The following is a 14,628-nucleotide window of genomic DNA, read 5'->3' as shown; positions in this document are numbered from 1 at the left end:
TTGAAACATTTCACCTTCGCTTTAGTGGGAGGTTGAAGACAATAGACCTCTTTGTTCAGTTGGTCTTCTTCCGTTTGTATCGACTCTGCTTCATCTCGTTGGACATTTTTTCATGTGACTGTGGAGCCCTGTGTTGGAAAGACACTCCTGTCTCACATATATCGCATGTTAAGGTGACTTTCACTTTGATAGTAGAGGAGCCATTCATTTTTCGTTTGGCACGCTTTTCTTTCAGAGCTGAGGCCCATGTTTTTTCGCTGTCCACAGCTTTACATGGTCATCATCTCTTTTCAACTAGTGCGGTCTAGGGCTTTGTCCTCCCAGTGGTCAGTTTTAACCCCTATTCGCATCACTAGAGGCACTATCTGTCAAATCATTGTTTGTGACACTATCAGTGTTAAAAAACTTACTTTACCCATTGTTGATCTGTTCCCTGGATGTATATTGTTTATTTTTCAATGGATCATATCCTTTATTTTTCTTACTTATGACTTGGACCGGCCCGTAAATTCAAATAGCACTTTATTTGATATGCTATATACTTTTTGATCTAGCCCTTTTTAAGTTTTCCACCCTGTAAATCGAAAGGTTTAGTTAATACTTTGGCCTGACTCCTCTTCCCCAATCCATCTTTTGGTCAGTATATTCTTGTATATAATACTTTTTATGGACGGCCCGCTTTGAAACTCACAACTGATCTGTCAATATTACTTTGACACTTTAGGCTGAGTATTTATCGTTTTTTCGATTCCTTATCGACTTCAAAGGCTCTCTGGTATTTTGAACAAAGGAATGAGATCATCATTGACTATTGTGGCGATATAAGTTGAATTAGCCCCAATTTTTCTTCGAAAGTCACCACTTTTAAGTTTGAAGCTAACAGTAGATAACTACAATTTATTCTATTTTCATAAATGATCCACTGGCATAGTGGTTAGTGTATTGGCTAAAGAAGGATGAGGAGGCTATGGACTACGTGTTTTTTTTTCATTTATAAATTCATTTTAATTGCGATCACACAATTATACCCTTATTTTTCCGCTACCCCTTTCCAATTGATCCTGTTAGAAATATTTCTAATCGCACAGATTTGTAATTGTTATTCTAGTCTAAACTTACACAAGTTCTATGAAAGTAAAAAAAGGGAATTATCAGATGTAAATGGGGGTTTACGAGAGTCAATCCCATTTAAGAAAAATGTAATTAACAATTGTCTTATACAAATATAAATTATGTATTCCTTGTTATAGTGAATTCTTTAGATTTTAATCGGAACGAAAAATAATAAAAAAAAATTTATACCTCATTCAAGTAGCTAAATTTAGCCTACAGGGAATTAACATTTTTTAACCTGGCTGAATCTAAAAATGAAATGTAGTCACTTGTATTAATTTCATTGTCCAACGTATATTATATATATGTCAATAATATAGCAAAAAAGTATAAGTAATGATGCTATGAGACCACCTTAGCTGGAGGATCATTTGTGATGATGCCACCCTGATAGAATACATCTAAATTTGAAACAATTTCGAACATTCAATGATTATGATTAAATTTCAATAACACTTTTGTTTGTAATCAGTATAGAATTATAGGAGAATGTAGGCTGTTTTTATGTAACACAAGTTATACTTTCTAAAACCAAAAATTAATGTAATGGGGTCAAATCAACGTTGATATCGTTATTTAGGAGAGAAAGAGTCAAGGAAGACATTTCATAACGTCTCTGCTTACGAAATTCTTTGCAAACTTCTTGTGTCGAAATTCTTCTGACTTTAGTAGATCTTTATGGTGACAACTGTTATGCAACAACAAAAGAAAAAGATCCACAAGATGTTATACTCAACTCTTTATCTCCGTAATTATTTTTCAACGTTCCGACAGAATTGTTCATTTTCACATTTGTACATTCTACCCTTTTATGATTATATTTCAATAAAATTTTTCTTTGTAATCAGAAAACGTTACTTTTGGTATAGAATTAAAGGAGAATGTCATACTCTTCTTAGATAACACAAATTATCTTTTGTAAAACCAAAATTAATTTTAATTTAATGCAGTCAAATCAACGATGGTATCGTTAATTCGGAGAGAAAGAGTTAATACAAAGGTAACACTTACACTTACTGTTTTATCTCGAATGTTCCTCGCATGATATGATGTTTTTGTGTTGCCTCATTTTTATTAGACCTAATTGGATTTAATTAAACTTATTTGGACTTAATTAGACTTATTTGGACTTAATTAGACTTATTTGGACTTAATTAGACTTATTTGGACCTGCGACTAGAGTTTTTTTTTAAAAGGAGGAAGGAGGAATAGTGACAAAAAATGATCGTAGAGTTCAGGAGAAAGAATTTCTGAAGCTCAGAATACATGAAGACACTTAGCGACAGGGCTCCGACCCGGACTTCGTTGGTCGAATTTGCTGTCACAACATTGTTTAACATGAACTAGTTGGGATTCACGGACTATACTTAAAATTCATGGGTAACACCTTTTACGTAAAAGTTTGTGTGAAATTGTGTGTAAAAAATCTCGTTCTGAGAGTTGACCACTTGGTTAGAAGTCAGTAGTCACCATGGTCCTGAAGGAAATCGACGCATAGAGATTTTAATGTAAAAGTATTATTAGTTGTACTTGACACACACACACACACACACACACACATACATACATACATACATACATACATACATATACATATATATTTCTTTTAATATCATCAATTGCTGTGTAGGGAAACTTGTATTTCTTGATGGCTGAACAGCCAAAGAATTGTTATTTTATATGTAATAAATTTTACGTCTGCTACTCATGGCATTACGTTTTCAATCTAAATGTTTGTTGTGCTACTATAGTTCTAGTACTCAGATGACTCAGTTGTAGCCATACGCGACAGTAGTGCAAGTGAAGGAAGGCGTCTTTAATTCCAGCCTAGTAGACACTTTAATATGCATTATCAAATGTCACATAATATTCAGTGACACTTACAGCATAGCATTGTTTCATAATTTCAAGAAGGTTAACTTTACCTATGGTTTTAAATACTTTTTCAGTCTTCACCTTACTACTATTAGAAATAAGTAAAAAAAACACATTAGAAGTTCATAAATCAGCAAAACTGCAATATGAGTTATGAAGGGTCTAACGAAAACCGGAAAAAAGTGAAGAGGTCTACATCCCCCCAAAAAAATTGGGACCTCTGTACTAGACTAATTACAAATTTATTTATATTATTAATCCAAAGTAATTGATACAAGTATGCTTAGTATAATATTGGTTTTAAAAGTAGTATTTTTTATGTTTTTCTCCATTTTAGTCTCCAACTTAGCGCAAGTCAGCAAAACAACAAAGCCACCACCAATACCTCCAGTCAGTAAGAGAGTCAGTAAGTAGTCTTCTAGTAGTTTTCTACTATTTATTCGGTCACAATCAACGCTCTTTTTGCTAAAAAAAGTTTGAGAAAAAAACATGAATATTGTAATTATAGACTAAAACATGCTTTGTTTTTCGTGATATGTTTTTTTCTTGGTAGTAGATAATTAAATTGCTCAGCATTTGTCTAGTAAAAAAATAAAAAATCTCTTATTATTAACTTCCATTACTATTGTATTAAATATTTAATGTTGACACATTGTGTTTAAAAATATTGACCTAAACATACTGTTAAAATTAATATTACCCTTTTACAAAGCTTATATCAACTAACTATGTCAGTCTGACTGTCTCTTTGGTAAAAAATTCGCACAATTTCTTTTTACACACCCAATCATGAATTAAGCTAAAAATTTTCACAATTATTTCTGTTACCTGATAACACAAGAATACATTTTAAAAAATTGCTAAGTAGTTATATAAATAACGGTAATTAATTATTTTTCTTGGTCACTTTAAACATGAAAAATTCGTACTTGACAGATATGTTGGTATAAAATAATTTAGTTCCCTTGAAGACTCCCAAACCATGAGTATTTTTATATGCATTTAAATAACATAATGTAAACATTCATCTAGTAGCTCGATTCATTCGTCTTCCTTTCACAATAGTCCAGCCAAGTGAAAGGATCATAGCTCATTTAGAAAGATAAAAAATTAAACAAAACTAATTAGTAAAACAATTCTAACCGCACATGATATTATGTTAAAGTCTGTTGTAGATATAACAACATGACTAATAATAGGTAATTGATACAAAAACATTTAATATAAGCTTTTTTTAAAAAAATGAAAAAAATTTCTTGTTTATTATTAACAGTTTATTATGTGCATATGTATGTTTGTCTAAAAGAATGCCCCAAAAACTGTGTTGGAGTTTTTACCTGGTAATTACCTGGTATGACCATGATGTAATTAATTCCTAAGTAAATAAAGAAAACAAAAATATTTTTAATGCGCTATTTTATTCAGTAGGACAAAAGCAGTCGGCGAAAAGAAAATCTAAATCGATCCCCTGTGGACAATGGTTATACTTGCATAGACATTGGCAAAATATGTAGGTCACAGCTGGGGCTGCGCAGTTACTGGAAATACTGCACTCCTCACTATTCTTCGGACTCAAAGACAATCCTTATTAGTATAATTCAGTATTTTGGAATACAATACCATTTTTTTTCCTCGTTGTACAACAATTTTTATATCCACGAGCTAAATATTTTCTTTTAGATATGGTAGACGAACTTTTTTTTTTTACTTCTTTTATTCAATTTGTTTTTGTCACCTCTATTTGTTTTATTTACAGGCTGTGCTGGGGCCAAATTAGACTTGGTCTTTGTTCTGGATGCCTCTACTAGTGTAACTGAACGAAACTATGAACTGTTAAAAGACTTTGTTAAAGACTTCCTCTTGGATGCTGATATTGATGGAGGCAATGTCAGAGTTGGTGTAGTCATCTATAGTGATGCTGATTATGTGCAGTTTCAACTGAATACTTACGCTAAGAAAGCTGATGTGTACAATGCCATTGATGATATTCCCTATAGGTATGGTAGTACCAACACTGCTGATGCTCTCAAAACAATGAGATCTGTTATGTTCACAGCAGGAAATGGTGATCGCTCAGATGTGGATAATGTAGCCGTTGTTGTGACGGATGGTGTATCAAATATCAACTCTAGAAGGACAGTTCCAGAAGCAGAACAGGCTAGGGCTGAAGGTATTCATATCTATGCCATTGGTATTGGCTTGACTGATACAAAGGAGTTGGATGGCATTGCCAGTAAACCAGTCGATGAGAACAGGTTTGCTGTTCAAGATTTTACAGAGTTGAGAGACCTGAGACACAAAGTAATTTTTGCTTTATGTGAGTGACATTCACGAAATTGTAATGAAAACATTTTTTTTTCGAAACAACTCTTCCAAGGTTTTAGTGAATAATGTTTATTGTTTAAAAGTATGACAGATTAATATTATAATTAATACGTTCATAGCATGTTCAATTAGCACTCCTTTGAAGTTTTTTTGAATTTTAAGCAATTTAAAATTCTATTTATCATTTTTTTTAATAGGTAGGAATCGATTGATATTATTTGCAAATCTCTAGTTAAAAAAACTTAGTAATATCGTAAAATAAAAAAAAAAGTAAAATGTTATTACAGGTTCCACTTCACCGCCAGTCAGAACTGAACCAATGCGCTTACAAACAACTCGTATACAGAGAGTCAGTAAGTATTTTTTACTACATATTTTATCCAATTTAACATTCTTTTTTTATACAATATATAAAATTAAAAAAGATTTCTTAAGTGATATAAAAACATTATCTTTATATTTCTCAGTACAGCAAGAAAAAAATTAGTATAATCCCATAAGTTGTTTCCTTTTAATACATTTGTTAATTTATACTTTGTTTTATGAGATTCTTGTTTATGTTTGGGTAACGTCGTGAGAATATTGTAGCAATATTAATTTATTGTGCAATTGTCTATGTATCTATGGTCGGTTCATGCGTCGGTCTAGCTTAATAAAGCCTTTTTTAAAGATTCTCTACAGTGTTACTTTAATTCATATTAAACTGCCATATGTATGTTTGTCTAAAAGAATGCCCCAAAAACTGTGTTGGAGTAGTCTAATTACCTGGTATGACCATGATGAAATTAATTCCTAAGTAAATAAAGAAAACAAAAATATTTTTAATGCGCTATTTTATTCAGTAGGACAAAAGCAGTCGGCGAAAAGAAAATCTAAATCGATCCCCTGTGGACAATGGTTATACTTGCATAGACATTGGCAAAATATGTAGGTCACAGCTGGGGCTGCGCAGTTACTGGAAATACTGCACTCCTCGCTATTCTTCGGACTCAAAGACAATCCTTATTAGTATAATTCAGTATTTTGGAATACAATACCATTTTTTTTCCTTGTTGTACAACAATTTTTATATCCACGAGCTAAATATTTTCTTTTAGATATGGTAGACGAACTTTTTTTTTTACTTCTTTTATTCTATTTGTTTTTGTCACCTCTATTTGTTTTATTTACAGGCTGTGCTGGGGCCAAATTAGACTTGGTCTTTGTTCTGGATGCCTCTACTAGTGTAACTGAACCAAACTTTGAACTGTTAAAAGACTTTGTTAAAGACTTCCTCTTGGATGCTGATATTGATGGAGGCAATGTCAGAGTTGGTGTAGTCATCTATAGTGATGCTGATTATGTGCAGTTTCAACTGAATACTTACGCTAAGAAAGCTGATGTGTACAATGCCATTGATGATATTCCCTATAGGTATGGTAGTACCAACACTGCTGATGCTCTCAAAACAATGAGATCTGTTATGTTCACAGCAGGAAATGGTGATCGCTCAGATGTGGATAATGTAGCCGTTGTTGTGACGGATGGTGTATCAAATATAAACTCTAGAAGGACAGTTCCAGAAGCAGAACAGGCTAGGGCTGAAGGTATTCATATCTATGCCATTGGTATTGGCTTGACTGATACAAAGGAGTTGGATGGCATTGCCAGTAAACCAGTCGATGAGAACAGGTTTGCTGTTCAAGATTTTACAGAGTTGAGAGACCTGAGACACAAAGTAATTTTTGCTTTATGTGAGTGACATTCACGAAATTGTAATGAAAACATTTTTTTTTCGAAACAACTCTTCCAAGGTTTTAGTGAATAATGTTTATTGTTTAAAAGTATGACAGATTAATATTATAATTAATACGTTCATAGCATGTTCAATTAGCACTCCTTTGAAGTTTTTTTGAATTTTAAGCAATTTAAAATTCTATTTATCATTTTTTTTATAGGTAGGAATCGATTGATATTATTTGCAAATCTCTAGTTAAAAAAACTTAGTAATATCGTAAAATAAAAAAAAAAGTAAAATGTTATTACAGGTTCCACTTCACCGCCAGTCAGAACTGAACCAATGCGCTTACAAACAACTCGTATACAGAGAGTCAGTAAGTATTTTTTACTACATATTTTATCCAATTTAACATTCTTTTTTTATACAATATATAAAATTAAAAAGATTTCTTAAGTGATATAAAAACATTATCTTTATATTTCTCAGTACAACAAGAAAAAAATTAGTATAATTCCATAAGTTGTTTCCTTTTAATACATTTGTTAATTTATACTTTGTTTTATGAGATTCTTGTTTATGTTTGGGTAACGTCGTGAGAATATTGTAGCAATATTAATTTATTGTGCAATTGTCTATGTATCTATGGTCGGTTCATGCGTCGGTCTAGCTTAATAAAGCCTTTTTTAAAGATTCTCTACAGTGTTACTTTAATTCATATTAAACTGCCATATGTATGTTTGTCTAAAAGAATGCCCCAAAAACTGTGTTGGAGTAGTCTAATTACCTGGTATGACCATGATGAAATTAATTCCTAAGTAAATAAAGAAAACAAAAATATTTTTAATGCGCTATTTTATTCAGTAGGACAAAAGCAGTCGGCGAAAAGAAAATCTAAATCGATCCCCTGTGGACAATGGTTATACTTGCATAGACATTGGCAAAATATGTAGGTCACAGCTGGGGCTGCGCAGTTACTGGAAATACTGCACTCCTCGCTATTCTTCGGACTCAAAGACAATCCTTATTAGTATAATTCAGTATTTTGGAATACAATACCATTTTTTTTCCTCGTTGTACAACAATTTTTATATCCACGAGCTAAATATTTTCTTTTAGATATGGTAGACGAACTTTTTTTTTTTACTTCTTTTATTCTATTTGTTTTTGTCACCTCTATTTGTTTTATTTACAGGCTGTGCTGGGGCCAAATTAGACTTGGTCTTTGTTCTGGATGCCTCTACTAGTGTAACTAAACCAAACTTTGAACTGTTAAAAGACTTTGTTAAAGACTTCCTCTTGGATGCTGATATTGATGGAGGCAATGTCAGAGTTGGTGTAGTCATCTATAGTGATGCTGATTATGTGCAGTTTCAACTGAATACTTACGCTAAGAAAGCTGATGTGTACAATGCCATTGATGATATTCCCTATAGGTATGGTAGTACCAACACTGCTGATGCTCTCAAAACAATGAGATCTGTTATGTTCACAGCAGGAAATGGTGATCGCTCAGATGTGGATAATGTAGCCGTTGTTGTGACGGATGGTGTATCAAATATCAACTCTAGAAGGACAGTTCCAGAAGCAGAACAGGCTAGGGCTGAAGGTATTCATATCTATGCCATTGGTATTGGCTTGACTGATACAAAGGAGTTGGATGGCATTGCCAGTAAACCAGTCGATGAGAACAGGTTTGCTGTTCAAGATTTTACAGAGTTGAGAGACCTGAGACACAAAGTAATTTTTGCTTTATGTGAGTGACATTCACGAAATTGTAATGAAAACATTTTTTTTTCGAAACAACTCTTCCAAGGTTTTAGTGAATAATGTTTATTGTTTAAAAGTATGACAGATTAATATTATAATTAATACGTTCATAGCATGTTCAATTAGCACTCCTTTGAAGTTTTTTTGAATTTTAAGCAATTTAAAATTCTATTTATCATTTTTTTTATAGGTAGGAATCGATTGATATTATTTGCAAATCTCTAGTTAAAAAAACTTAGTAATATCGTAAAATAAAAAAAAAGTAAAATGTTATTACAGGTTCCACTTCACCGCTAGTCAGAACTGAACCAATGCGCTTACAAACAACTCGTATACAGAGAGTCAGTAAGTATTTTTTACTACATATTTTATCCAATTTAACATTCTTTTTTTATACAATATATAAAATTAAAAAGATTTCTTAAGTGATATAAAAACATTATCTTTATATTTCTCAGTACAACAAGAAAAAAATTAGTATAATTCCATAAGTTGTTTCCTTTTAATACATTTGTTAATTTATACTTTGTTTTATGAGATTCTTGTTTATGTTTGGGTAACGTCGTGAGAATATTGTAGCAATATTAATTTATTGTGCAATTGTCTATGTATCTATGGTCGGTTCATGCGTCGGTCTAGCTTAATAAAGCCTTTTTTAAAGATTCTCTACAGTGTTACTTTAATTCATATTAAACTGCCATATGTATGTTTGTCTAAAAGAATGCCCCAAAAACTGTAATGGACTAGTCTAATTACCTGGTATGACCATGATGTAATTAATTCCTAAGTAAATAAAGAAAACAAAAATATTTTTAATGCGCTATTTTATTCAGTAGGACAAAAGCAGTCGGCGAAAAGAAAATCTAAATCGATCCCCTGTGGACAATGGTTATACTTGCATAGACATTGGCAAAATATGTAGGTCATAGCTGGGGCTGCGCAGTTACTGGAAATACTGCACTCCTCACTATTCTTCGGACTCAAAGACAATCCTTATTAGTATAATTCAGTATTTTGGAATACAATACCATTTTTTTCCTCGTACAACAATTTTTATATCCACGAGCTAAATAATTTCTTTTAGAAATGGTAGACAAACTTTTTTTTTTACTTCTTTTATTCAATTTGTTTTTGTCACCTCTATTTGTTTTATTTACAGGCTGTGCTGGGGCCAAATTAGACTTGGTCTTTGTTCTGGATGCCTCTACTAGTGTAACTGAACCAAACTTTGAACTGTTAAAAGAATTTGTTAAAGACTTCCTCTTGGATGCTGATATTGATGGAGGCAATGTCAGAGTTGGTGTAGTCATCTATAGTGATGCTGATTATGTGCAGTTTCAACTGAATACTTACGCTAAGAAAGCTGATTTGTACAATGCCATTGATGATATTCCCTATAGGTATGGTAGTACCAACACTGCTGATGCTCTCAAAACAATGAGATCTGTTATGTTCACAGCAGGAAATGGTGATCGCTCAGATGTGGATAATGTAGCCGTTGTTGTGACGGATGGTGTATCAAATATCAACTCTAGAAGGACAGTTCCAGAAGCAGAACAGGCTAGGGCTGAAGGTATTCATATCTATGCCATTGGTATTGGCTTGACTGATACAAGAGAGTTAGATGGCATTGCCAGTAAACCAGTCGATGAGAACAGGTTTGCTGTTCAAGATTTTACAGAGTTGAGAGACCTGAGACACAAAGTAATTTTTGCTTTATGTGAGTGACATTCACGAAATTGTAATTAAAACATTTTTTTTTCGAAACAACTCTTCCAAGGTTTTAGTGAATAATGTTTATTGTTTAAAAGTATGACAGATTAATATTATAATTAATACGTTCATAGCATGTTCAATTAGCACTCCTTTGAAGTTTTTTTGAATTTTAAGCAATTTAAAATTCTATTTATCATTTTTTTATAGGTAGGAATCGATTGATATTATTTGCAAATCTCTAGTTAAAAAAACTTAGTAATATCGTAAAATAAAAAAAAAAGTAAAATGTTATTACAGGTTCCACTTCACCGCCAGTCAGAACTGAACCAATGCGCTTACAAACAACTCGTATACAGAGAGTCAGTAAGTATTTTTTACTACATATTTTATCCAATTTAACATTCTTTTTTTATACAATATATAAAATTAAAAAGATTTCTTAAGTGATATAAAAACATTATCTTTATATTTCTCAGTACAACAAGAAAAAAATTAGTATAATTCCATAAGTTGTTTCCTTTTAATACATTTGTTAATTTATACTTTGTTTTATGAGATTCTTGTTTATGTTTGGGTAACGTCGTGAGAATATTGTAGCAATATTAATTTATTGTGCAATTGTCTATGTATCTATGGTCGGTTCATGCGTCGGTCTAGCTTAATAAAGCCTTTTTTAAAGATTCTCTACAGTGTTACTTTAATTCATATTAAACTGCCATATGTATGTTTGTCTAAAAGAATGCCCCAAAAACTGTAATGGACTAGTCTAATTACCTGGTATGACCATGATGTAATTAATTCCTAAGTAAATAAAGAAAACAAAAATATTTTTAATGCGCTATTTTATTCAGTAGGACAAAAGCAGTCGGCGAAAAGAAAATCTAAATCGATCCCCTGTGGACAATGGTTATACTTGCATAGACATTGGCAAAATATGTAGGTCATAGCTGGGGCTGCGCAGTTACTGGAAATACTGCACTCCTCACTATTCTTCGGACTCAAAGACAATCCTTATTAGTATAATTCAGTATTTTGGAATACAATACCATTTTTTTCCTCGTACAACAATTTTTATATCCACGAGCTAAATAATTTCTTTTAGAAATGGTAGACAAACTTTTTTTTTTACTTCTTTTATTCAATTTGTTTTTGTCACCTCTATTTGTTTTATTTACAGGCTGTGCTGGGGCCAAATTAGACTTGGTCTTTGTTCTGGATGCCTCTACTAGTGTAACTGAACCAAACTTTGAACTGTTAAAAGAATTTGTTAAAGACTTCCTCTTGGATGCTGATATTGATGGAGGCAATGTCAGAGTTGGTGTAGTCATCTATAGTGATGCTGATTATGTGCAGTTTCAACTGAATACTTACGCTAAGAAAGCTGATGTGTACAATGCCATTGATGATATTCCCTATAGGTATGGTAGTACCAACACTGCTGATGCTCTCAAAACAATGAGATCTGTTATGTTCACAGCAGGAAATGGTGATCGCTCAGATGTGGATAATGTAGCCGTTGTTGTGACGGATGGTGTATCAAATATCAACTCTAGAAGGACAGTTCCAGAAGCAGAACAGGCTAGGGCTGAAGGTATTCATATCTATGCCATTGGTATTGGCTTGACTGATACAAGAGAGTTAGATGGCATTGCCAGTAAACCAGTCGATGAGAACAGGTTTGCTGTTCAAGATTTTACAGAGTTGAGAGACCTGAGACACAAAGTAATTTTTGCTTTATGTGAGTGACATTCACGAAATTGTAATTAAAACATTTTTTTTTCGAAACAACTCTTCCAAGGTTTTAGTGAATAATGTTTATTGTTTAAAAGTATGACAGATTAATATTATAATTAATACGTTCATAGCATGTTCAATTAGCACTCCTTTGAAGTTTTTTTGAATTTTAAGCAATTTAAAATTCTATTTATCATTTTTTTATAGGTAGGAATCGATTGATATTATTTGCAAATCTCTAGTTAAAAAAACTTAGTAATATCGTAAAATAAAAAAAAAAGTAAAATGTTATTACAGGTTCCACTTCACCGCCAGTCAGAACTGAACCAATGCGCTTACAAACAACTCGTATACAGAGAGTCAGTAAGTATTTTTTACTACATATTTTATCCAATTTAACATTCTTTTTTTATACAATATATAAAATTAAAAAGATTTCTTAAGTGATATAAAAACATTATCTTTATATTTCTCAGTACAACAAGAAAAAAATTAGTATAATTCCATAAGTTGTTTCCTTTTAATATATTTGTTAATTTATACTTTGTTTTATGAGATTCTTGTTTATGTTTGGGTAACGTCGTGAGAATATTGTAGCAATATTAATTTATTGTGCAATTGTCTATGTATCTATGGTCGGTTCATGCGTCGGTCTAGCTTAATAAAGCCTTTTTTTAAAGATTCTCTACAGTGTTACTTTAATTCATATTAAACTGCCATATGTATGTTTGTCTAAAAGAATGCCCCAAAAACTGTAATGGACTAGTCTAATTACCTGGTATGACCATGATGTAATTAATTCCTAAGTAAATAAAGAAAACAAAAATATTTTTAATGCGCTATTTTATTCAGTAGGACAAAAGCAGTCGGCGAAAAGAAAATCTAAATCGATCCCCTGTGGACAATGGTTATACTTGCATAGACATTGGCAAAATATGTAGGTCATAGCTGGGGCTGCGCAGTTACTGGAAATACTGCACTCCTCACTATTCTTCGGACTCAAAGACAATCCTTATTAGTATAATTCAGTATTTTGGAATACAATACCATTTTTTTCCTCGTACAACAATTTTTATATCCACGAGCTAAATAATTTCTTTTAGAAATGGTAGACAAACTTTTTTTTTTACTTCTTTTATTCAATTTGTTTTTGTCACCTCTATTTGTTTTATTTACAGGCTGTGCTGGGGCCAAATTAGACTTGGTCTTTGTTCTGGATGCCTCTACTAGTGTAACTGAACCAAACTTTGAACTGTTAAAAGAATTTGTTAAAGACTTCCTCTTGGATGCTGATATTGATGGAGGCAATGTCAGAGTTGGTGTAGTCATCTATAGTGATGCTGATTATGTGCAGTTTCAACTGAATACTTACGCTAAGAAAGCTGATGTGTACAATGCCATTGATGATATTCCCTATAGGTATGGTAGTACCAACACTGCTGATGCTCTCAAAACAATGAGATCTGTTATGTTCACAGCAGGAAATGGTGATCGCTCAGATGTGGATAATGTAGCCGTTGTTGTGACGGATGGTGTATCAAATATCAACTCTAGAAGGACAGTTCCAGAAGCAGAACAGGCTAGGGCTGAAGGTATTCATATCTATGCCATTGGTATTGGCTTGACTGATACAAGAGAGTTAGATGGCATTGCCAGTAAACCAGTCGATGAGAACAGGTTTGCTGTTCAAGATTTTACAGAGTTGAGAGACCTGAGACACAAAGTAATTTTTGCTTTATGTGAGTGACATTCACGAAATTGTAATTAAAACATTTTTTTTTCGAAACAACTCTTCCAAGGTTTTAGTGAATAATGTTTATTGTTTAAAAGTATGACAGATTAATATTATAATTAATACGTTCATAGCATGTTCAATTAGCACTCCTTTGAAGTTTTTTTGAATTTTAAGCAATTTAAAATTCTATTTATCATTTTTTTTATAGGTAGGAATCGATTGATATTATTTGAAAATCTCTAGTTAAAAAAACTTAGTAATATCGTAAAATAAAAAAAAAAGTAAAATGTTATTACAGGTTCCACTTCACCGCCAGTCAGAACTGAACCAATGCGCTTACAAACAACTCGTATACAGAGAGTCAGTAAGTATTTTTTACTACATATTTTATCCAATTTAACATTCTTTTTTTATACAATATATAAAATTAAAAAGATTTCTTAAGTGATATAAAAACATTATCTTTATATTTCTCAGTACAACAAGAAAAAAATTAGTATAATTCCATAAGTTGTTTCCTTTTAATATATTTGTTAATTTATACTTTGTTTTATGAGATTCTTGTTTATGTTTGGGTAACGTCGTGAGAATATTGTAGCAATATTAATTTATTGTGCAATTGTCTATGTATCTATGGTCGGTT

General features: G+C 32.0%; 1 protein-coding gene across 1 annotated transcript in view; it reads left to right on the top strand.

The window, feature by feature from the left end:
• LOC106066853 (uncharacterized) overlaps window positions 1-14,628 on the top strand; it is a 443,149-nt gene that overhangs the window by 20,783 nt on the left and 407,738 nt on the right. Inside the window, exons 8-20 of the mRNA XM_056013586.1 lie at window positions 3,326-3,394; window positions 4,745-5,305; window positions 5,601-5,666; window positions 6,486-7,046; window positions 7,341-7,406; window positions 8,226-8,786; window positions 9,080-9,145; window positions 9,960-10,520; window positions 10,814-10,879; window positions 11,694-12,254; window positions 12,548-12,613; window positions 13,429-13,989; window positions 14,284-14,349. Of these exons, the coding sequence (XP_055869561.1) occupies window positions 3,326-3,394; window positions 4,745-5,305; window positions 5,601-5,666; window positions 6,486-7,046; window positions 7,341-7,406; window positions 8,226-8,786; window positions 9,080-9,145; window positions 9,960-10,520; window positions 10,814-10,879; window positions 11,694-12,254; window positions 12,548-12,613; window positions 13,429-13,989; window positions 14,284-14,349 (3,831 nt within the window). The remainder of the gene's footprint in view (window positions 1-3,325; window positions 3,395-4,744; window positions 5,306-5,600; window positions 5,667-6,485; window positions 7,047-7,340; window positions 7,407-8,225; window positions 8,787-9,079; window positions 9,146-9,959; window positions 10,521-10,813; window positions 10,880-11,693; window positions 12,255-12,547; window positions 12,614-13,428; window positions 13,990-14,283; window positions 14,350-14,628) is intronic.

The sequence above is a fragment of the Biomphalaria glabrata genome, chromosome 16, assembly GCF_947242115.1.
Source record: "Biomphalaria glabrata chromosome 16, xgBioGlab47.1, whole genome shotgun sequence".
In the NCBI taxonomy this organism is placed as follows: Eukaryota; Metazoa; Mollusca; class Gastropoda; family Planorbidae; genus Biomphalaria; species Biomphalaria glabrata.
Note: the sequence above shows the minus strand (reverse complement) of the source record. Positions and strands in the feature narration are given on the sequence as shown.